At 39.5% G+C, this 23,990-nt stretch overlaps 1 protein-coding gene across 1 annotated transcript in view; it reads left to right on the top strand.

Annotated features, from left to right (window-relative positions):
* Positions 1 to 3,604: 3,604 nt before the first annotated feature.
* Positions 3,605 to 23,990, top strand: part of PHEX (phosphate regulating endopeptidase X-linked) — a 110,703-nt gene continuing 90,317 nt past the window's right edge. Inside the window, exons 1-4 of the mRNA XM_009665368.2 lie at positions 3,605 to 7,580; positions 8,119 to 8,413; positions 13,290 to 13,358; positions 15,535 to 15,696. Of these exons, the coding sequence (XP_009663663.2) occupies positions 8,302 to 8,413; positions 13,290 to 13,358; positions 15,535 to 15,696 (343 nt within the window). The 5' untranslated portion in view covers positions 3,605 to 7,580; positions 8,119 to 8,301. The remainder of the gene's footprint in view (positions 7,581 to 8,118; positions 8,414 to 13,289; positions 13,359 to 15,534; positions 15,697 to 23,990) is intronic.

Raw genomic sequence — 23,990 nt, 5'->3', positions numbered from 1 at the left:
GAAGGTACTTCCAGGTTGTGCCTAGCTACAGTTATGCTTGGGAAGTTAGAAATTCTCTCATGCTTCCTAGCCCAGATGTAGTCTAAGTGTGAGGATCTTTCTCTCTGGGCTGGGAAGATGGAACATGACCCTACGAGCCCATATTTTCTCTCGTTAATTGCTGCTTCGAAACCTATTATTTGTGAAGGCCGTGATACCTGTCGTTCATTTCTTTGGAAGGTATTGCCTGGCTGTAGAGTTTTGCCTAATTAGGGTAGATACTTTTAGGATGTTCTGGTCAATCTCATCACTGTACCTGATGCTAATAACCAAATGCTTATCTTGACTATCTCTTTGTATGAAAAACACCATCTTCTTGAAAGTGTGACCCAAGTATTGCAGTAGAATTGGGTAATGTATCTCCAATTCCAGTCAGTCAATTGAACCCAGCAAAAGGTTGATCGTGTTTGTAGCGGTTTATAAGGGCTATGAGCAGAAATAGTATCAAATCTATCTTAGTGAAAGATCAGTGAATTAAGTCAGGATCCTGCTCTTCCTTTTTAGTGGACGAAAATTCTTTCATTTGCTTGAGAAGTGCATGTTGAAGGGTCTAAGGAAATTTTTCTTTCAGAAGAGTGATCCTCTTTGCAGGCTTTACAAAAGGATTTAGCTTCATTACTTGGTCAATCTGTTTTTCCTTCCCTGTAAGCACGTTTTTGATCTTAAATGTTTTTTGTCATTGTTTTTGGCTTCCTTAATAGCATTAAGTTCATTGCACAGTTATGTAAACGTTTAGGAGTAGCTAGTTAGAATCATACTGAGTCACTTTCAGCAGACAGTCCCAAGTGCAGCTACTTGTTCTCAGATCCTAGCAAAAGTTTCTCGGGGATGATACCATGCAGTGATTCAGTTTTTGATTTCTAACGACTAGTTTGGCTACATTTCATACAAAGCTCAGTGCTGAAATTCTCATTGTAGTAACAATTTCACCTTTCACTTTTTTCCTCTGGTGTAAGTAAGGCGATGTATTCCCACCCGCTGTGTGTGTTTGTGTGTGGGTAGTTTCTTTTTTTCTTTATCTTGATGTCTCCTCTGAGATTAGCTCTCAGAAGCTGCAAATCTACACCTCTCCTTTCCAGAGCGCCCCTTCACGTTTTCATTATTGCAGTCATGCATCTGGCATGCAGTTGGCATTTGATGGCTAAAAAGGCAAAGTTGTGGTTGTCTTCAACAGTTTAGCTTCTGAGAGTCTCAGGTTCCCCTTTTGAGCTTTAACCAACTTTTTAATACTGTTTTACTTTACTGCTCAGTTTCTATTTCATTTTTGTCTTTTACTAATAAAGATATGAGCATTCTTATTACACTTCTAGCTAATCTTAAGATAAATATTTCTGCCCAGAGCAAAAGTAATGTTTGACATTTTTGCTTAAAAAAGCCCCTTTCAGATTTGTGCTTTCCTCATGTAATTTTTTGAGTAATACTAGAAATTGAAAAGAAGTAATCCAGAACACCTGATTTCCTACTCCAGTGCATGCAAAAAAAGTCACAAAAAAATCGCTACCTGTGGGGTTTTTTTTTGGGGGGGGGGGGGGGGGGGGAGGAGGGGGATAGTCCTAGATAAATCCTCTACCCAAGCCTTACAATAAACTTGAAGTTAGCACACTGCTCATTTCAAATTTAATGAAAATGTGAAACACTGACTTTGAGATGTATATATAAACATGACATATAGTCTGTGCGAGGGTCCACATGTTTTACTCAGACTTTTTTCCATCAGGCTTGGATATAAATACATAAAAATGAAAGGGACTGACAAATCTGTGTGTTTTGTAGTCTTATGCTAATTTAAAAAGAACATACTGAGTTTTATTTTAGATAAAGATGTTAGAAACTTTAGGGAAGAGCTGCCGGAGACTTAACAATTTAGTTTACAAACATAATTACATTTAGTTCCTGACTCTGGTTATTGGGGACTTCTGTGACTCAAGTAAAACAAACATTTGGTCTTGATTATTCTGTCTCCTGAGGCCTTGAATGGTGATCTCAACTTAACGTGATTCTGCCTTCCCTTTCATGAGAACTTGGTGATGAAACGCATTTGAACCCTGTGGAGGTGCTGCTGTATGTAGTTACTAGACATAGGCATAATCACTGGAGTAATATGAAGACAGTGACATGAACCAACAACAGCTAGAAATACCTCAGCTGAATCTTGACACAAAATCTCTTGCTGTCATGGGACACTGTATTTAGGGCATTACGCTTAATATGAGATTTTTCTGGCTTTATATGCAAAGTTAATTGTAATCTGATTTTGAGATGAGGGAGAGGAAAAAGAATCCACTTGAGTAAAATGCATTAAAATAAAAATGAATTCAAGATCCCACGCTTGTTGTAGCAAAACCTGGTAGAGCAGAATGGCTTTTCAGTCAGCCTCTTTTCCTCTAAAAATTGAGTTTATGCAATTGTGCTTCCTCTCGCTCTCTTCCTCCTTCCACCCCCTGCCTTGCTCAGTAACCTTTGACTTTGTTGGCCAGTTTCAATCAGATTTGGCGGAGGGGATTTGGTCTCAAAAATGGAGGTGGGGGCATGATTTTTCAGGTCTCCTGCAGAGGCGAGTGAGCGGGTAACCTCTCACAGTGACAGGATACCCCAGGTAGCTGCTTAGTGGCACTTCTGTGGTGCAGTGGTTCCTGGCTTCCAGCCACCTGTGAGCTCTGTCTCTTCTGACGTTAATTTTTGTGGATGTGCTAACACCTTTGGAGATCCAAACGCGGGGGCGGCAAGAGCTATTGCTTTTGCAGAGACAGTCTTGCTGCTCTGAGAGAGCAGCAGAGAGACAGGCAGGCCCAGTAGGAGGATCGCCTTAGTAGATGCTGAAGGACACATCCAGGTCTGGCGCCTCTCCTCCTCTTTTGATTTCAAATGTTGGCAAATACAGTTCTCATTACGCACCTGGAAATTCATCTATGAGACACAAACTCTTTGGAAAAAACCTTTGTTGTTCCCACTGCTCGTATAAGTGTTCTTTGCATTAAAAGCTGTGGCTGAACATCCGGCCTGAGCGAATCACGTGATTATAGCTCCAGAAGCTCTGGTACCGCATTTTAAAGAAAGAATTGAGTACCTATGTCCAGAGTACACCACTGCACCTACTGCTGCGGCCGTTGGAAGCGTCACATATCCCAGCAATGTCTTTCAGAGCTTTTCAGCTTATGTTCAAAGTTATTTCATATGTGCAAAGTCAAAAACTTGCTTTGAGACATTCCATAGTATTTTTATGTACACAGTGTGTGTGTGTGTATGTATATATAATTTGTTATATATAAATTATATACAATTTTTATATATATACATTTTTTGTAATTCCCACCTAACCTTCCTCTTAACAATCCATGCCAGCATGTACACAGGGCATGGACTCCATTTTTAATCTGTACAGTGGGATGACAGATGAGGAGCAGAGTATGCACAAGTGATTGCTATCTGTAAACATGTTCTTATAACAGTGTGAACATGGCCTTTAGGAGAAGTAGTGTTTTGTTTAGCCATAATCTAATCTGCTTCTTGAAGAAAAATTACCAGAAGACCTAAAGCAGTTCTTCTATCAGCTTGAGAACATATGTATTGTTTCATTAACATGCTTTTTTAAAAGCAACTCTAAAAGGGCTTGTGAACTTGAGTGATTTAACTTTAATCATACCAGATGTTGGCTTTCATAGTGAGTTGTTGTTTGGGTTAGATACAAGCACCTTTTGGTCAGAGAAAGCAATGTTCCCTGCAGCAGAGAAGTTTTCCTTGGAGTAATGAGAATAGCTTGGCCTCCTTAAGAAAAAAAGTTATAGTAATTTGGGGAATTAAAAGTGTAGGAGGATAAAATTTTCTGCTTTGCAGGGTGTTGTCTCTACACTTGCAGTTATATGGAAGAGGTTGTTTGTGGAAAAGCTTAGCACAAGCAGTGTTCAGAGCCCTGCAGGGCCTGTTGGCTCTGTATTGTCTCTTAATTAATGACCCACATTCTCACAGCTGCACTGAAATTTTCTGTGATGTGGCTGGACCAGTGGAAAACAATGGAGTTATATATTTCTAGATGTCTCTGTCGCATGAATAAAGGACCGTTTCATGCCAGAGCGTGGCTGCTATTGGCTGCAGTACGGAAATATGGGGATTTTTGTAGCCAAGAGAGTATCATTTATAAGACTGAGAGATCTAAGGACAAACGCTCAAGCTGTCTTCAAATGCAACATGTTTTTTTTCTCAAGCACGTTGCATGCTCTTAAAACCAAGTTGGCCAATTTTGGCTAAATAGCTGCATAGTTTAAGAAAAACAAAACAAAGCAGTTCAAGGCTCCATAATGAAATACTCAGCATAAAATACAGCCTTGACTCTGGTCCTTGCTAATTAATCTGATTCAACCAAGTTAGCATACACCTCCGAACACCACCTTAATTTCACAGGCGGTGTACTTCAGTGCTTTTGTGTTGAAGCCACTCAAGCTGCATCTGTCTGCTGGGTCTGTCTGCAACAGGATGGTAGCAGCTATATTCTTCCTCTCACTATGAGTGAAAAATGCTCGCGAGGGCATTGTCACAGGTACGACGTTTTGACTCTGAACTCTTCCTGTCAAGCTGAACTGATTCCTATAAGGTAATTTGTCAACTGCCTCCCAGACAGGGCAGTTCTTTAAATGCCTGCCGTGAGGACGGAGCGTGCGGAAACATCTTCTGTGAGTAACTAACATATAAGTGTAAAATAAACAATTAGTTTAACGTATTAGTTATGTTAAAAATAAACATATTAGTGTAAATTAAACAATATATTAAACAGTGTATAAAAATGAAGCGTTATACCTTTGGCTGTTTCGTTGCTCCAGACGTTCAGTGGACGCTCAGTGACAGCCTGGGTAATTCTGGTGGTGGAAACTAGGCAAAATACGTGGGATTTCTGTGTATTTGTTGAAGGTATTTGGTAACCAGACTTTGAGAAATGGGAACTTTCTTGAACCAGGATATGCGGGGAGAGAAGTTCACATAGTCCTTGTGAATTTAAATATCACACAGTTCTAATCAGCCCTCTTTGCCTGATTTTATCACTGGCATAATTTATTGAAGTGAGAATTGTGTCTGCTAGTAAAAGAGCAAGGTTATACACATGTACTCATATTTGTGAGTGTATGTGTGCGTGCATGCGTGCACACGCATATAAATGCATAGACATACTTTTTCTAGAAAAGCTGGAACACTTTCACTGTGCTTCAGCTTGGAGCACTTTCCAAATGCTTTGCCAGCTGTTTCATATGGGGTTTGGACGGAAGTGCTAGCACATTGCTCCAGCATTGTTTTTAGTGCCAGAATGATCCCATTGTTTGAACGAGATCTTGGTTGGAAGCACTTCTGAGTAATTCAGTGCAGGTTGCATTTAAATATTAGATTAGTTCCTTTATTCATTCAGTGTTTCGTGAATGTTTGATAGTGTCTGTGCATGGCCTCATTACTTGTCTTACTGGACTGTAACAGTCCGGGGTACCGTAGGCAATTCTAGCAGCAAGCATGGCACATACTGCATACCTGCTGAAAAGCTGCTGGAGTTATGACGAGCAAGGCAACCAAATCCCAGCACACTCATCAGAAATCCGTTTCAAATGCAACGTTACACTTCTGTTCAGCAGCAGCAGTCAACAGAAGTTGATTCACATACGCTCCATGCATCTTTTCAAATACTGCCAGAAATGGGCCCTTGCAGCTGGATCCAGCAGCTGTTTGTGGTTTAGCTCCAAGTCCATAGTTCCTTATGCTCTGGAGTAAACCAAGATGAGTTACAGATTACAGCCAGGCTTTCCAAACCAGAGGGAAGGAAATCTACATAATTCCACAGTGTAAGTAAGCCTGCACACCCAAGCTTAGAAAAGTCATACTGTTGCTGGCAGCTGTTTTGTGTTTTTCTTGCCAGACGGATCATGCAGTGCTTGGGGATGACTCTCAGGAGGAATCCAGTAGTTGGAGCTTGCCGATTCTTATTAGGATATCTCCCTGCTCCCATAGCCCTCACCTTCACTGTGGCTAAGGTTCCTGTTTGGGAGGGGGAACTGAACTGTCTGACCTTCCATCTTCTCAGCTTCACCATATCCCTTCATCCTTGCCAAGTCTTCCCAAGGAGAGATTGGAAATAACTGATGTTGCTTCTTCACACTGTTGAAAGCTATTTTTGGTTACTACTTTCTCAGGGAGCAAAACTTTTAATTCATAAAGTACGGGGAGATTTGGGTAAGAAGGATATAAACATTTAATGTTGCTCAGTTAGGGGATATAAAGCTGATGGACAATATAAACAGGACAAATAACTGTTCAGTGTTTGCACTGTCACTGGTTCAGGGCTAACATGGATGGAAAACTGTCACCCAGCTGCTCACAAATGCCTGTCAGAGGCTTCCTTTTGAAATTTGCTCTGGCCAATGCAAAGTTGATTAAGTGGTGAGATCGCGGCATGTCTGTGCATTTTCTGTGTCAACACCCTGGCCTCTTGGCAGCCCCTTCGAGGCTCCTGCTGGTGATTTCTGACACGAAGGCTCACTAGCGCCCACATGAACAAATACACTCTCAATCTGAGTTGGCGACGGGGAGTCCTGCCAGGGATCGTTTATAACCAGGGCTCTGCTTATGCCTTCGGGGGTGCGCGTGAATGAGAGCTCTTGTACTACTTGAAATGTAGGTGGTCCTCCCCTTGCCCTGGCATCATGATTTCCCTCTTCTTCCTCAGCTGATGGAAGTCATAGACTGTGCATTAAACACGAGGCAGGTAGGCAGGTGAAGAGAAATGAATGTTTTTCCCTCTCCCTGTGCCTAGCAGAGATGAGAATGCCTTTCTGGAACTTGCTGGTGAAAAGGGACAGGGATGGGCAGTGAGGACCCCAGTCAGCCTGTAGAGGGGATGACAGAAATGAGGAGTTTTGCAGGCTTCAAAATATAAGGCTTGTGGATGGAGTGGGTTTTCCCTTTATGCCCATCTGGGAACCAGGAAAATTTGTGTACCTCTTAGCTTGTTTTGCAGGGATAAATAATTCAGCCTCTGAACTGATTACTCTGCCATCACGTTCACCTTGTGATGTATCTCTTTCCTCCTTCTGCTTGTGCAATTTTTCATCAGGATAGGTGGAGGCAGAGAAAAAAACTAATAAATTAGTATAAAAGTAACTCAGATACATAAAGTGTTGCCAGGAGTGCAAGCAGGCATCTTTACATTTTACAGTGAGAGTCCAGCTCTGGAGGAACTGAGAGCTCCCCAAAGGGCTATGTTTCAGTCATCTCAGAGAATTCATTTTGAAATGATAAATTTTGCCATGGAATTAGTGAGGGAACCTCTCCAGCTGGAGAGAGGATCATCATATCTGAGCCTGAAACTGAGAAATCCATATAAATAGGACGTTTTTTTTTTCAACTTGAAATGCCAAATAAAGATACTTTCCACTATGTTCATAGTAGTACTTGACTTGGAAGCATAGGATCCTCTCCTGAGATTCACTGCATATCAGCAAGGACCAAAATATCTTGCCTGAAAAGAAGAAGGAGAAGAAAAAATCTAGCTCTTAAAACAGCACTGTTCTGTAGGTTGTGCTAATTATTGCTTTGTGCAGCATGATTGTGATTTTTGGCACGCAGTGTCATATACCAAATTCCCCAAATAAAATGTTACGTGATATCCTAAGAGCTCTTAGGAAGCTTTAAAAAGGGATTTGTCCATTGAGTGGGTATCTTTTCTGGTGAAGCCACATGGTGCAGCAGGAATGGTTTAAGGAAAGGGAACTGTAGTCAGCAAATGATCAGTCTCTTGAAATAAGTGCAAGGGAAAAGGAAAACCTTCCATCAGTCTCATGTTTGTGAAAGTTGTCAGAAATCCTGCTTTGACTGTAAAGAGTTTACAGCTATATGTTTGAATAGCTAAAACATCTGTTCAGCAATATTGTGAAATCCTTGTGTTCTGAACTCTTGATAAAGGGGACTGCTAAGTGATTGGTTCATAGAGACTTTACAGGCAGCAAGAGCTGTAGATAGTGGTCACTGCTTGCCTTTCCTAGTCTTGGTCAGAGGATAACTTAAAACACAGCTAGTATTTAATGTAGGACTGTATGATTTTCCTTTGAGAGCGGGAAAGCCGGAGAGCAGGAAGCGTGTAGGAAATGGTTCATGGCAGAAACCTGAAGTTGTAAATAAAAGAGAGAAGGAAGAGAGCTCGTGGATGCAGTTTGCAAACAGTCGAAATACTGATACAACAGCAGCAAAGGGAAACCAGACTCTTGGAGAGTGAGCACATCCTAACCCATCCCGATGGAAGGAGAGACGGTACCAGATCCCAGGAGAAGAGGCAGCAAAGCCACGCGGATTGCCCTCGGCGTGTTTGTGAGCAGCACTGTTGTGCTTGGCACCGTGCTTTTCCTGGGTAAGTGAAAAGTTCTAGGCTAACGTGAATGTAAATCTCTTGAGCCAGTCGCTTTGTGGCTGAGCTTGTGCTGTGTAACTTACGTCTGCGTGTTTTGGTGAAAACCTCGGTCTCTTCTCCTTTTTTCCTGTTCTATTTTTACCCTGAAGTGGAAACGTGCCAGTAAAGAGATTTGTTATGAGAATGTTATAGCTACAATGTGAGCTCACAATGTAACTTTGAATGCTGAATTTAAATTTTTATGCTCAGTTGAGTGTGTTCTAGCTAGAATTGGGTTCTGTCACAGAGTGAGGAGATTATGCGTATCGATAACGCTGATTAACTTGCAGATTGTGACCAATATGGACTAACACTCTTCACTTCCTGAACATCAGTCTGTAGTGCATACATTTTACAGAATCTTTTGGGTTATCCCTCATTTGGTTTTCATTAGGGTTTGACTAAAATTCCTCTAGAAGGCTTCAATAATGCCTATGCTTGCACATTTCTTAGCTGCTTCTGTTTCTCTAGGATAAATTGCAAAGTTATCTTTGTAAATATTGTAAAAAGTGCATCCGGGATGAAATTAAACTGTTTTGATCAGATTTATTAGCTGTAACTGGGTAAAATGGAGAAGGAATTAGTTTTTCCTCCTCGAGGTTTGGAGTCATTTGTAGATTGACTTTTTTTTGGAGTATCCCATGGAAGCACCTATAAAATGATGTTGAATAGTATATCTGTATCCAGAAAACACCAGCTAATGAATTGAAAATGGTATCTTGTAAATGCCTGCAGAGATAGATCCTATTTTGGAATAATTCAGCCAAACTTTTAATTTCTGTTAATCGACATCAGTTTCTGTGCACTTGAGGTATAGCCTGTAAGAATGTCTTTTGCTTCCCTCAGGTCTTTTATGATCTTGTTTAAAAGGTATGGTTTGTTTATAGTCACAACAAAGAAAATTATGCTAGGTTTTTCTATAGACTATTTAAAGCAACAGGCTCCCCTTTTTAATACTTTCCTATTCTAAGGCAAATTCTACAAACATTTCCACACAAATAACTTTTGTATATGAGAAATCACTTTATAAATGTGAGCAGAGTTGGATCCTCATCTTGGTAGTGCAAACTACTGATTCTACTTTTTTAATAAATGTTTCTCACTTAAAAATAATACGATATCAAACATCATGGATTAATCGAGAGCTTATTTTTTTGGCGCTAGATTGTTTATATAGTTATTGCTTGTAGAAAATCATGCAAAATTACCACCATAGCTTGTCAGTGATGAGTCCTTTATCCATAGATCAAACATGAAAATTCAAGTAAATGTATTGATTATTATAGTTTTATAAGTATACTTAGGCCTATTCGGTACCAAGGGAGTCAGTGTAAAATTTTCCATTGGCATAACTGCAAAGAAAGTAAAAATGGTGGCCTTGGGGCAACCAAAATGTTTTTAGAATTTGTTTGGAATTTGTCAGAGGGGTTCAACTGAAAGAATAAAGGAAAAAAGGAAAAAATTGTTCAATTTTAACATTTTATCAATGAAATGTTCCAGTGTTTCTGTTTCAGTGTCTTGACACTGTATTTCATGTGCAAGTTTCCTTGAACATAATTCTTTTTTAGTTTTGTAAAACCGTAGACAATGAAACCATTTTATTTTGAGTCTTATGAAGCACTTTAGGCACCTCAGGATGACCTTTTTTCTTCACTTGTCATTTAATCTGCAAAATTTTTCATTTCTGGAAGACCTGAAACAACTTCCCTTCAGTTTTGCAGTCTGAGAAGTTAAACCACGGCCTTCTCCTCCTCTAGTTTGCTTCTACAGCCCTACAAAGAGTCTGGAAGAATCATGTATTTCTATTTAGTGTTGCTTGGGTTGCTGGTACCAAAGCACAGCTTGGGGTTCTTGGACGCTTTTCTGTGATTTCCCAGATGTCCATAGTGTCTCTGTGCAGATGGGCTAGCGCTTCACTATGAGCTTTCCCGCTAAGCCTAAGTCTTCTTGGAAGCAGTAGGGTATGGTCAGTGCAGGAGCTCGGGCTAGCTGGGCCTTCTGGGTGCACAGCAGCCATAAGAAAAAGCACCAGCCCGGCTGCATAGTCACCATGTAGCAGAAACATGGTCTTTGTGACATTTCGTGAAGAATAGTTCTGTATGTTGGGAAATACCAGGCAAACAGAGATTTCCTCTAAATTCCCCCTTCCCTAGGCAAGATTAAAAAAAAAAGGAAAAAAAAAATCTCCCTCTCCTAAACAAGATTAGGGTGGAAAAAGTGGACATGTTGAGGTACTACCTGTCAAGGCTGCTGATGAGGGAGGCAGCTAGGGCAGTCTGCCTCGAGGCTTGGTGATAGTAAGGCAGCTAAAGAGACCTCCTGGCCTCTGCAGTGCTGTTGCGGGCATCTCTGAGGGCCAGCACAAGTGCTATGACGTGGGGAGCACCGGCCTTCAGCAGAGCTGGTCCTCCTTCAGAGATGCAAGGGCTTGGCCTGAGGCTTTGTGCCTAGCTGCGGTCGTACCAGCAGCTTCAGCTGGGAGCTACCAGGTGCATAACTGGGTGTCCTGGCTGTCGTGCCCTTAGGTAGATGCTGGACTAGGAGCAAGTCTGCTCTGGCAGTCCTCGAGGCGCTGTGGCGAGACCCTTTCTTGAGTGCTCAGAGCCAGCTTGTAAAGAAGAGCCCTGAAAACCCCATGGGCTCTGACAGGGCAGAAGCTCCTGACGCAGACCCGTCCCTTGCGCGGGAGACAGGGCCAGAATGAAAGGAAGCAGTTTGCTGCCTGACCCCCTTGCAGGCAAAAAGTCAGGCAGCTTTAAAGCATGATTCAGTAACCTCTCCTCCTGCTTTGGTAGTCCTCTGAAATTCTCAAATTGTAAGAATGTCCACATTATTTGTCTCTGGATATTTCTGTGTGTTTCCTCGTTTCAGTTTTTTGGGTTTTTTTGACCTTATCACGGTGTTCATTTGCCTAAGCTTCTGGAAATAAGCTTATAAAGCAGATGTTGAGAAGCTGGGACACCGAGTGTTAGAGCCACTGCTGTAGGTAATAAAGCAGTGATAAATTCTGGTGGCAAAAAAAGGCAAGAGAACAAAATCAGGCAAACATCTTCAAACAAAAGTCGCTTTTTACTTAAAAGTAAAGTACTTTTGTCAAAGATTATCTTTTTGATTGGCTCCTGATAAGAAAGTTCTAAATGGAACAAAAACATTTGAGATGCTATTTTATTTTATTTTCAACTATCTCCTTTCTCCTTTTCTAATTCTTCTAAGTTTTCCCTCATTTTCCATTGAGTATAGTAGCATCTGGCATTTTCTCTTCTTTTTGTTTTTTCTTGTGAAAAAATCTAGCAAACTTTCAAGATTTGGACAAGTTTTAAAGGGCTAGCTTAAAGGAGGGCAAAGGTGAGCTTCACTGAAGTATGGGAAGGAGAGCAACACTTTGAACCACGTGAAATAATAATAGATAATATTCCTATTATTTAATTAATTTTCTTTCAGAGTTGTACTTGCACTTCCTTATATTTTCTGCTGTTCTTCAATATTTCAGTTCCCATTTCTATATGCCTAAAAGTCTATTGACTTTCTTGGCTAGTCTGCAAAGCTTGTTGAGATTTTATGTTTTATTGAGTCAATTAAAACTTTGGTAAGTTGTCCAGAAATAGTTTTCCATTTTCAGTTTCTAAGAAAGTCTGAGTGAAAGCCAGTCAGTTCTGTCATTAATTGTCACTAAAGCTATGAAGCTGAAAGTATGGGGAGAGATGGAAAAGCTTTGTGTTCAATTCTAGCATTAGTTTTCTCATAGTAAAATTTCCCCACATTGAAACACATACTTACCATTGCATATTTTCTATCCCTCTTGACATGTCAGGATAAATTGCTTTATAACCACCAGCACCGTTAGAGTTATGATACTTTGAAATATTCTGCTGGTGTGCTTTTTTATTTTTTTTTCCCCCCCTTCGTAGTCTGAGTTAATGTAATGGAAATAGCAAGGCTTTTCCTTATACGTGCACATCTACCTCTCGGGACTCTTTCCCATCCTCATCCCAAGCATCAATTAGCTGCATATTTGCTGCCTGACAGCAGTGTCTGAAATCAGCAACTGCTATGCTTAAGTTTCAGTGGCAGCTGTAACACACATTTTTAAAAGATGAGCAAAATCAGCTAAGAATTTCATAGTTCGTGTCAGCAAGGTTTTTAGAAGCAAATGGAATTGTGTGAACTGGCTCCCAAAGGAACTATCAGGCACACTGCGGTTTATAAACCACAACTATTATGGTGTCTCTTGCTATTTATGTTATTCCTAACTGTAATAAGGGTATGTTGCAAGCGGCCCGTCGAATTCGGTCCTGCCTTTTGGGCCGGGCAGTGCCGTGTGTCTGCTGAGGCAGGTACTATCCACCGCAGGGCAGCGCGAGCACTGCTGTATACGAGTAGCTGTAAAAACCCTGCAAAAGACCGCTGGATAGCTACATGTTAAATTGCCAGCTGTGAAAGATGCATCTCTGCAGGATGATAATGTCAATGATTAATTGTTTGTATTTTGGTGGTGTGCACTGTTCCTGAGCAAGGCTGAAGTGCTATTATTGTAGGCGCTGTGCAAACGTACAGTGAGAGGTAGCCCTTGCTCCATACTGCCTACCAGCCAAGACAGAAGGAGGAGGGGAGGAAACAGGCACAGGAGGAGGAAATGCTCGGCTAGGAGCTAATGCTCGGCTAGGAGCTGCAGTATTTACTTAGAACATATTCTAACTTTTTAAAATTACGGTAGTCAGAGATGCATTAGGGCCAGATCTTGCACTGACATTTGAATGATCGAATACACAATGTTTGACTTGAACCAGGAACGGTCAGTTCATTACAAATGATCTCATTATGGCTTTCCATTTTGCAGTTAGCCAAGGCCTTATAAAGTTTCAGGAGAAGCAACAGTACTGTTTGACTTCAGAATGCATTGAAGCTGGTAAGCAACATTTTTCTCCCCTCTGTTATATGGTAACTGCAGCATGTTAATAAGATATTCATACCATTTTAATTGTTCCATCATTCTTTTTAGTCATAAAACCTCACTAATAATAGAAACAAAGAATGAGATTTTTTGGAAAAGATCAGTGTTTAAGTTACTGCAAATCTGTTCTTTTCCTACAATTCAGCTTTGGATTCTGAAGTGTTTTAGCTTGACGCTACCCAGGTTAACTTCAAAAGCTTCCTAAAGGCATGGGGTTATTTTTGTTGGTTTTTTGTTTGTTTTGGTTTTTACAGGAGATCAAATGTTGGCTGACTCAGCCTTAAGGTATATTTTGCTATTTCCTTTTCAGTAGTCAGAAAAGTAGCAAGCCAATAAATTGTTAGACACTGAGATGCTTTAGGGCCAGATCTTGCCTAGAGTTAAACAATCATAATACGGTAACTATGGCTCAAAATCTAGAACTACTTCCAGATTGGCAGGCTCTTTCGTCCACACCGATGCGGTAATCTTCATAGAGCTGGGACACCTGTTAGTATTAAATGTGTGCTGCAGGGATCAGGTTTCGTAGGACCTGAAAGCAACACTTTGCACTGGTCAGTTTTTACAAAGGTTTGCTCACACTAAATCAATGAGAGTTTTATCATTGAATTTAATGAGAGCAAAGATCAAACGATAGTTATCGTATCTGGAAATCTGACCTGAAATCTGAGCTGTTTTATTAGCTTAGCGCCACAAGGTGGACATTATATGAACTTAAAAGAGTATTTATTTCCATTCTGAACCATATTAAACTAATCCCGTGAGGTGCCTGGCTTGAGTTTGAAATCCTGATAAGATTCCTTGGGGCTACATAAATCATTTGAAAAAATTTGCAGATCTTAACATTTCCATGACGTTTCCTGTCGTTCTGCTTCCACTTTGCACTAAACTGGCAGTGCTCTTGGCCTCTTGGAGCACCATCATCCATAGCTGATTTCTAAAAGACTGTGTATATCTAAGTAGGTGGGGTGACTTACCAAAACTTTAAAAAGTGTATGGGCTTCACCTTGAGCTTTGAGAGAAAAAAATGTGGCTTAAGAAGTTTGAATCTGAATTGGTTTTGTTGTTCTGCACCAAGACTGACTTGGAGACCTATGTGACTTGACTGTTTTAGTTTAGAGTGCGGTGTACAGTGACTTCGTGGTATCTTGAGACCTGGGACTTGCCTGGCTGAGCAGCTTTTCAGGAGCAACAGAAAAATTACCAAAAAAAGTACCAAAATGTCTTTGGCAAAATCAAATTGAGAGTTCTAACATGAGATTTAAAATTATAGCTGAGACAGAAATATCATAGGAAGAGTTATTCTAAGTAAAACTAGTAGATACTAGGAATAATACCACAAACTCTACAAAACTTACTAGATTTCCTTCAAGGCTTTTTAATCAATGTTGTTTGGATAAACCTTATAATACATGGGCGCATTTCAAAAAATGTCACGTACCTACATATCCCTCAAGTGTTACTCTACCTATGTAGATTTATGCCACAATTGTTCTAATGCATGATCATATGACTAGGTACTCAAAAGTTATTTTGTCAAGTCAGCTCATCATACTGATCTCTCTCTTACCAGTCTCATTTGTAATAGCAACTGGTGGGGTACAGTCACAAAATGAAGCTGAAAATACTGCAGTTATCGCTTCCCAGGAATGAAAGATCAGAATTTAATTTGTTTTCTTGTGCAGCTATTCAGCTAAAGTAAACAGTGTATAATTTCTGGTATGCTAATTACAATCTCTTTGAGAGAAATTGCTCCTAAACTCCTCAGGCAATTATTGCCATCATGGCAAAATGGAGAGCCTGTATTTAAGGTATCTGGCTCCAGCAGTTCAAGTTCTCTAGATTCAATGGTCATCTCTGTACAGCACTCAAAAAGCACACGTTGCACAGATGTTCTGTGTTTTTGGCTTCTTATATGGGCACTGTTGGATGTATTCTTGCTGCTATTTTAAAAATGGCAGAGGCTTGAACTGAACATATCACTTCTAGAACAGTAAGACTTAGTTTTCAAGTGAGGTCAACATCACATTTCAGAAACTGGTAAATGTTAATCCTTTCTGGACTGTTGCCTGACATAATTCTGTTTAAGTAAAAATGTTCCGTAAAATTAATGTGATTTTTCTTTTAACAGCTGCTGCCATTTTAAGCAAAATAAATCAATCTGTAGATCCTTGTGAGAACTTTTATCGATTTGCATGTGATGGCTGGATATATAATCACCCTATTCCAGAAGACATGTCAAACTATGGCGTTTATCCTTGGCTGCGGCACAATGTGGACCTCAAACTAAAGGGTAAATATATCATTTCTGAAAACGTTAAGTTGATTTTTGATTGTAGCTTGTTAACTGGCTGATTTTGAAATGAATGAGGACTCCATGCTCGTCCCTGAATACCATGTAATAGCCAACAGACCAACTTATTATTCTCTTTTAATTATATTTTTGGTGTTTTTTAGTGCAAATAACATTAAGAGAAAATGACTTATAGGAGAAACAGAATGCAAAAGGATACTTATGCCAAAGGAAGAGACTGCAGGGTTTGAACCATTCCCCCCTCGCAGTAGAATGGTAGACCAGAGCGCAAGACCACAACGTGCACATTTAGATCTGGGACAGACATTCTTAAACAAGCATTAGTCTAGGACAAAACTCCCTCTGTCAGTGGCCAATAGCAGGCAAAGAATGTAATAGGGCAAAAATAGAGTGATATTTTTCAGCATACTTAGGTAGTTCTTGGCAGGAGGCAATCTACAGGCTTCCACAGATGGAGGTTGTTTGGGTATTCTGTTTCCTTCAAGTTGCTTTGCCAGGTGGTAAATAAGATGTCTAGGTGTGTGGTTGCCATTGAAGTACCTGAAGTGTCATCAGGGAAATGGAAGGCTGCTTAAGGATGTGTCTGGAGGAAAAAAATAGCCTGAGGTGGAAACGTGTAGGAAGGGAGGTATTTTAATCTGTGTATGAGTTGACTTTGTGCTGTACTCTGCAGTAAGGCCACCTCATCAGGAAGCTCCACAGACCAGCTGGGGAAAAAAAAGGTGATGACTATTGTTAGGTAGGAAAAACACACCAGATTTTTATGATCGTCACTAAAACTATGAGTCATGCAGAAGAAGGGAAATGTGCAAAATTTAATATTGTCCCTGATGTGCCTGAGCCTTGTATACCTTAAGCATGCTGTTGATATATTAGTTGACATTTATAACAGCCTACTTTGAGCTCGCCACAGAACAGAGATCAGTCTTTGGATGCCATGTTTAAAGAGATCTATAGCATTTATTGTTCTGTTAGATTTTGTGTATGTGCATGTGTGTGTGTATCAAAGCCCTTCTCCACTGGCTTTCTTCAGTCATATCATATTCAATCTTCACAAAATTAAGTATTTTAAAAGCTGCATTCGGTTTCAGAGTATGAGTTTGGGAATTTCAGTATAAAATGCAACCCAATGACTGCTGTTTTAAGTCTGCTGAAGATGTCACAGCCAGACAAAAAAATACAGTCAGAGCCTGTTTTAAGTTATGCATTTGCATTGTAACTGTTCTGCTGCCAAAATAAGGATGTGTTAGATAACTGCGTGTCCTGTGTGAACCACAGCCACATATAAGCCAGATTTAACTGAATGTAGAATAGCAAGCTGTGACCTCATCCTTAATTTCCTCTTTTCACAGAGACTTATCAAGGGCATCATGCTAAGCCACATATTTATATGGTTTTCCTACTGCAGTCCCCTTAGAAGTTACTAATCCTTAGCTAGGAAAATACAAGAGAAAGAAAGAAACATCTTAATGAGAAGTGTTTGCTTAGTGGCAACTCCATATCAAAAAAGGAGTATAATGAAGAGCCTGATAATTATTTTACCATCATGCCTAAAGTGCTCCTTAGCAACATATAGGGATAAGGGTGTGAAATGTTGGATGACGTAGGGAAGCCGACTGAATACAACATTTGTCATCTCCTTAACTTCTTATTTACTAAACCCTCCAACACATACTCTTGTGCTAAAGAGTACTAAAAAAAAAAAAACAAAAAAAAAACAAATAAATGGATAGATTTCAGTACGGATGGCTGAAATAATGAGGCATAACTTCAACCTTTATGTATGTCTGTGACTTAACTAGAATTGCTTTATTAAATTAGCTTGACACTCCCAGTTATTCATTTGTGGATCACTCATCTTTGCCATCAAAAGTTTTAGCAAGATGAAGAACTTTTGCATAGAGGAACATATATGGCAGACCAGACTTTGGAAGCCAATTTAATCTCTTTCCTAAAGAACTCTTAGTGGAGCTTTGTACTTTACTGTATATGTCCGTGTTTGACATTTAGTAGATTAAAAAAGTCCCAATCTTTAAAGAGCTGATTATTACGCAGGTTTTATGTTCTGTAATATTTATCATATTAAAGAAAGGTATTAATCTTAAAATGATAACATGGCTTGGCCAGAAAGCCACATTTTTCGTATTTGATATTCTCTGATGGTGTGATATAGATGGAAGTACTTACTCAGGCAATATATTGAAAAAATGATGTTACTTAAAATAAATTATTTGAACATATAGTCTGTTTTCTGGTCCCTGAATGTTCCTGAGTCTTAAGCAGAAAAGGAATTGGAGTATTTTGTAAGTCCTATACATAGCCTTGGTTACATAAGGACATTGTCAGTCTTCTACAGATTTCATTTTGAGTTCAGGGGCAACCAACATGGAGAAAGATCTTGCAGTTGGTAACAGATAGCCAGCGTAAGAATTAGTTCTGGCCTACCAAAAAGCAGTAGGTGTAGAGTGTGGAGTACCAAGAGCCTGGGACTTAGCATTTGCAAGGAAGGGAGGAGCACTTTCCCTATCTGTGAAGGCTTTTGGAGCTTTAGTGGGGAATTGCAGAGAGAGGAATGGTGGACTGCTCAATGGAAAATAGCTGAGAGCCAACAGGCAGTTAAAATCCTATTTTTGTGTAAGATTTGAGTTTATAATGGATAGGAATATAAAATATTTTATACTCCTATGACTTGTTCTAGCTATCTTAGTAAGGACTCAAACTAAAAATATATCATCATTTCACTTTCGATTTCTTTCCCATCCTTTGTCTAAGGGTCACTTGGGTTTCCTTTTTCGGTCTCAGAGAAAACCACAAGCCCCATATGAAGCTCACTTTGATGTCTTGTCTACACAAAGTAGGTAAAATCCTAGCTCAGTGAAAGCAAGGCTGGCATTTTCCTTGGACAGCAGCAGTAAGAGGATTTCATGCGTTGTGGAAGAATGTACAGAAGACAGTTCTAGATCGCCAAAGTTCAGAAGGAAGATCAAAAATGAGTTAAACGTAGAGTCTGGTGCTTTTGGTTGTGGCTCAGATTCAGGTGACTGGCAGCTAATATCTTCAAATATTTAGATTAAAATTTCTTGTTCCCTTATGGAACTGTACTGGTGAGGACCAAGGTACTTTTCCTTAGTTAATCATTTCTGACGGGACTAAGTTGTCCCTACCTTGAAGCAAGCCTTTCATTTGCAGATGCACTGCAGGGACATTTAAAGTTGCCATAGTTTGTTAGAGATGACCAATTTTAGCACTGATGGGACTATGATGTAGCTCTTGGAGTCTTTCAAAATGTTCAAGTTTGGCCCCTATCATATGAACAAGAGCTATTTCAAACTGCAGCCATTTCAGCTTTGCATTGTGTCAAGGTTGCAATGTCTCTGCAAGTTAATAAATGTGTTTCACTTACCACAAAATTTCCTGCAACTATTTGAATTTTTCTGTTTTGATTGGTGACCTTAATTAAGAGTTTGGAATCACTATCAGCTTACCATTGAAATTCAGGTGGTTTTTTTGTGAATAAATCAAAACTGGAAGCCTGAGGCAAGGAAATCAGTACCTATTACCTGTGGTGAATGCTGATCATGAGCCGTTTTCTTTTCCTTCCTCTGAAGTCTGCAGAACAACACTGTGCAGCTTTTTTATTTTTTTCCCTCCAAGTGACCATGCAGGAAGCAATAATAATAAAAAAACCTCTCCAAGCATTCCTAAATCTCAGCATCACAAAGGACGTGATTTAAATTATGTGAATACTTTGTGAACGTGTCTTTCAGGCCTTTTTAAATTTAATTTATGTCTGTCAAGACCAGTTTACAGATTAAGTCTCCAAACGGATTCTGGTCCAATGAGGCACCTACTTCAGACTAATTTGCTGTGCTAAGCTTTCTAGCACTGCTGTTTGCTGAATGAGAGTCTACTTAAGTAAAGTAAGGAATTTCCAGCATGGCAAATGGAAAGAAATGGAGGTCTTTTAGGAGGATATAGTGTGTGGGTTTTTAAAGAACATGAGACATACAGCAAACAAAATAACTTGACAGTGTAGACAACTTTTCCCATGATAAACTGCAAGGATTTTCTTTAGAAAATAACTTCTCCTTTAAGTAAATCCAGGAAGGCCAAAATATCTCAATATTGAAATTTATACTATTTTGGCCATAAGTTCATCCTTTCAGATAAATCCCAGAAGCCAGTATTGGGTGATTGCTGTACTGCTCAGAGGCCTGGGTGCTGCTGGGCTTCTGTTGGCTTCTTTTCTCCCACCCTTTCACAGGCATGTGGTTGGGACCACTGAGATGGTTTGGATATGGCCTATGAAATCTGTAATGTAATGTTTCCAACCCCTTCACTAACCTATCTTGTGCTACATAGTTATTGGTTCCTTAGAGGTAGCTTGCTGAGAGTTGTTCCAAACACGAGAGAGAGAAAAGCAACAGCAGAAGAAAGGACATTGCAAGGATATTTTTGCTACTGCCTCCAATAGTTTCCTGTTGGATAGCTGCTCCTGGGTAACAACATAGCAGCAACAGCGCTCAGCCTTTTTTGCTTGGTCTTTTCTACTGCATGTGGATCTCTTTTCAACAGTTCAGATACTTTTTCAGTGGTCCACATCTTTGACATAATGCCTACAAGGATTATTATCAATCTTTCAGAAATTGCAGTTGTTGTAAGCATGTGTCTGTGTGTTTAATACGTTGTAGTTCCCACAGGAATCATCTGTGCTCTATCATACTGAGCTAGCTGCTATCATTGCAATTATTTCTTACTTCGCAGGTATTTTGTTTCCAAATTTCTGTATCTAGGAGGAGGCCTTTCTTTTCTCTGAAGCTTCACACTGATGAGAAATGATAGTGAGAAGTGATGAAAATGTCTCCTAGTTATCTAAACGCAAGACTCAGCTCCAGGAATTCTCAGATTCTTTGGTGGTGTTTCTGGTTGTGATTTTCACCAAGTTTGAAAATAACATATTTATCTAAACGTAAGAGAAAGCGGACATCGGACAAGTTAGATAAGCCTCTCTGAGCAACAGGTTAACAGTTTATTTTTTGGGAAAATAAAGTACCTGAATCAAAGGTGGAGAAGCCAGGACTTTTTATGAGCTTTTGCAGCTGCTTGAAATGAAAATTGCATTTGTAATGGGTGCTTTTGGGAAACCATGAGCAGAGAAAAGAGATAATTTTGGTTCGTGGATGAGGTTTTAAGGCAGCACAGTAGCTGAGCCGCAGGATTCCCAGTGTCTCCCCGGTCAGGAAACGAGAACACTATCTTCATATGAGTTTTGCATTAGAAAAGGTTTAGATTAGGTTTATATCACTCTTACATTCTATTCATGACATAATCTTCAAACTAGATTTATAGTGAATCTCTTTCAGCTATTGCCTGCATCAGAATTGTATGTTTATACCTTCAGATTTTTAATTCCAAAAATTGCTATATGACTATACTTTGCACTGGTAATTCTGCAGAAAGAAGCATCTGTGACATCCGATTTTCCATATTCTCTAATTCAAAAAGAAATGCAAGTACATGTTGAAAATATTAATAACATCAAATAAAGCTTAATTCTGGCATTTAACACAGAGCTCCATTTGTATTGTAACAAATTGGGCTCTTACTGTTTTCTGGCTTAAATGCGCTATAAACTAATGTGCCTAGTCTGTTCAAGATCTGTAAGTGTTATCTTCTATAGCACGATGCTGAGGCAGTAGGGGAATACTGCTCCAAAGATTGTGTAAGGTATATTACTGAAATCAGATTTATGAGCAAAGACTCACATCCCCGTAAGATGATCTGCCTTTTTTGTTATAGTTTGTGTACAATTACATTAGTTGACTTTTTGGGGAAACTCACATGATGTGCTTATGTTCTCATATACAAACTCAGAGAATTTACAAGATACTAAAATTATGGCCACAAACAACATTGTCATTTAGGAAATGTTCTGTGTATAATGTCATTGAGCAGCATTAGAAAGCATTTAGTTAAGCACAGCTGTCCAATTGCCATTTCCCTGAAAACTTTCATATTGTTGAAACCGATACTCAAAAACAAGGTAGAGAAATTTCTTCCTGGGGGAAAAAGAAGACCTAAAATGCCAACATATTAATCAGGTTTATTTGTATAAATGCAGCATTCTTTCATGAAGATAGTATTTGGAAACATTTGTTCGATTCACTTCATTTGTGCTCCTTGGGAACTGGAAACTGTATGAATTGATTAATTACTAAATCTTCATGAATTCCTGTGGACATGCATAATAATTACATCCTCATTAATTCAGAATTAATTCATAATGATTAAGTGTTCTATCAGAATGTCAGAGGGATTGATAATGATGGACTGGTTATTTTCAAGTGTCACTAGACTATCCATGGTGAGATGGAAACCTTCATCAAGAAACAGGCTGACAGACATTAATTTTATCAAATATGAAGCATGTTTGCCAGAACTGATTAATGGTGTGTTGATTATCATTAAATGCCTTTTCAAATGAGGGGAAAAAAAAAAGGCAGTGCGAGCACACTTTATTAAAACAAGGCAGGCCTAGATTAAGGCATCAACTCCACAAATGCAGCTCTGAAGAAGGGACTCTTGGTGCTGAAGAATGAATTCACAATTTTTATTAAGAAATAAGTTGATGCAAATAACAGGTTTCAAAATATGGAAACTATTATGCTTAAGGCATAGCTGAATCTGTGCTAGCTAGAATCAGCCCTTCCAAAGATGATCGCTAGCCCCATTCATTAGCATCCTAGATGCCTTCTGCCTGCTGAAGAGATGGGTATGTGGCGATATGGCAGGTGGTAGGACGATGCGCATTGTGTCTAGTACTCTGAAGGCAGTGGAAGGCAGATGACAGAAGAGAATGCAAAATACATGAAAGCAGAAGTAGTACATGCTTTGGGGAAATTTGCTTCATTATGAGCATCAGAAAAGGCAAAAATATATTCACCTGCTGTTTAGTTTACATCAGTGCGGAGTGTGGTTTGATGACAGAAGATGATCCAAGACTATCCACAAATTTAAGATTAATTTGTCAGATACAAATTAATCCTGACTTTTTTCCTGGGCGGGGGGGGGGAGGGGGTGCATGATAAGAAACTGGGGCAAGGTTTAGTCTTGGGGGTGATCATATCAATGGGTGTGGAGGGATGTGGATCTTTTATCTCTTAGGTATCATCTCAGCTGTGAAACAGTAGACTGTATGGTTGCTCTTTCTTGTTCTCTAAGTTGAAACTGCTTTACTTGGCATAAAATATTGTAATTACTGAGTCAAAGGCAGTAAGCGTTCTTCTAAGTGATTTTAGTAGCCAGGTAGTTTAAGTACTTCACTTTCTAGGTGGGACATAGGGCTCCAGTTCCTGCCACAATGAACATATAGTTTCATATAAAGTAAAATAATTCTGACAGTAGATATGAAAGAAAAGCCAACCCAGAAGTCCATCCATTCCAGTAATTAGGAAATCTCAAGATATGAGAGACATTCAGCATGAGCAAACGGGCTTCAGCTTGGATCTCCGATTGGTTCAGGTTGAACAATGGGTTTTAATTAGCTCAGAATTAATATTTTTGTTTCTGTTTTGACAAAGAGAATGCTCTCCAGGTTGGATTGATTGTGCATATGTGTTTTTTCCAAGTAAAGAGAATTATTTTCATGCATCTTTTTAAAATATGTGTGAGATTTAGCTCCTTGAGTGGTGAAGTTGGCTCCTCGGTCATTCGCACAGAAAAATGAAGATATTCTTGTAGGGCTACACACACACACACACACACACACATACACACGCACGCGCGCGCACGCACGCACGCACATACACTGACAGGGCAAAAATTTGAAATTTACTAATTTTTATGGAGAGGGAGGTTATTGGCGACTATTATTTATTATTTGTTTTGATTTTCTTTTCCTCTTCCCCTAGCAGCTCCTCCTCCCTCACTCTTTTTTTTTCTTGTAGACTCAAATGCAAAGCTTTATAGCTTGATTTAGGCAAGGATAGTTTTAAGGATGCAGAAATCAATTTTTGCATGTCTTCAGTACCAGTTTGTTTTTTCCATGTGTATTTAGCAAACGGTAGAGGAATCTAGGCCATAATGCATTAGAAATTGAAAATAGGCATTTGTAAAGTGCATTTAAATAGTTTTTGTAGTGCATACTTCCCTTCTAGACCTCCCAAAGTGAGCAATATTACAGCTACCAAGTAAAAAAAACCAGAGTCTTAATGCCAGTAGAGTGCTGATTTTTTTTTAAGGATTAACTACAGTAGTGAGAAAGTTTTGTTTTT

Source organism: Struthio camelus, chromosome 1 (assembly GCF_040807025.1).
Source record: "Struthio camelus isolate bStrCam1 chromosome 1, bStrCam1.hap1, whole genome shotgun sequence".
Taxonomy (NCBI): domain Eukaryota; kingdom Metazoa; phylum Chordata; class Aves; order Struthioniformes; family Struthionidae; genus Struthio; species Struthio camelus.
The sequence above is the reverse complement of the archived record's forward strand: the minus strand, read 5'-3'. Positions and strand labels throughout refer to the sequence as shown.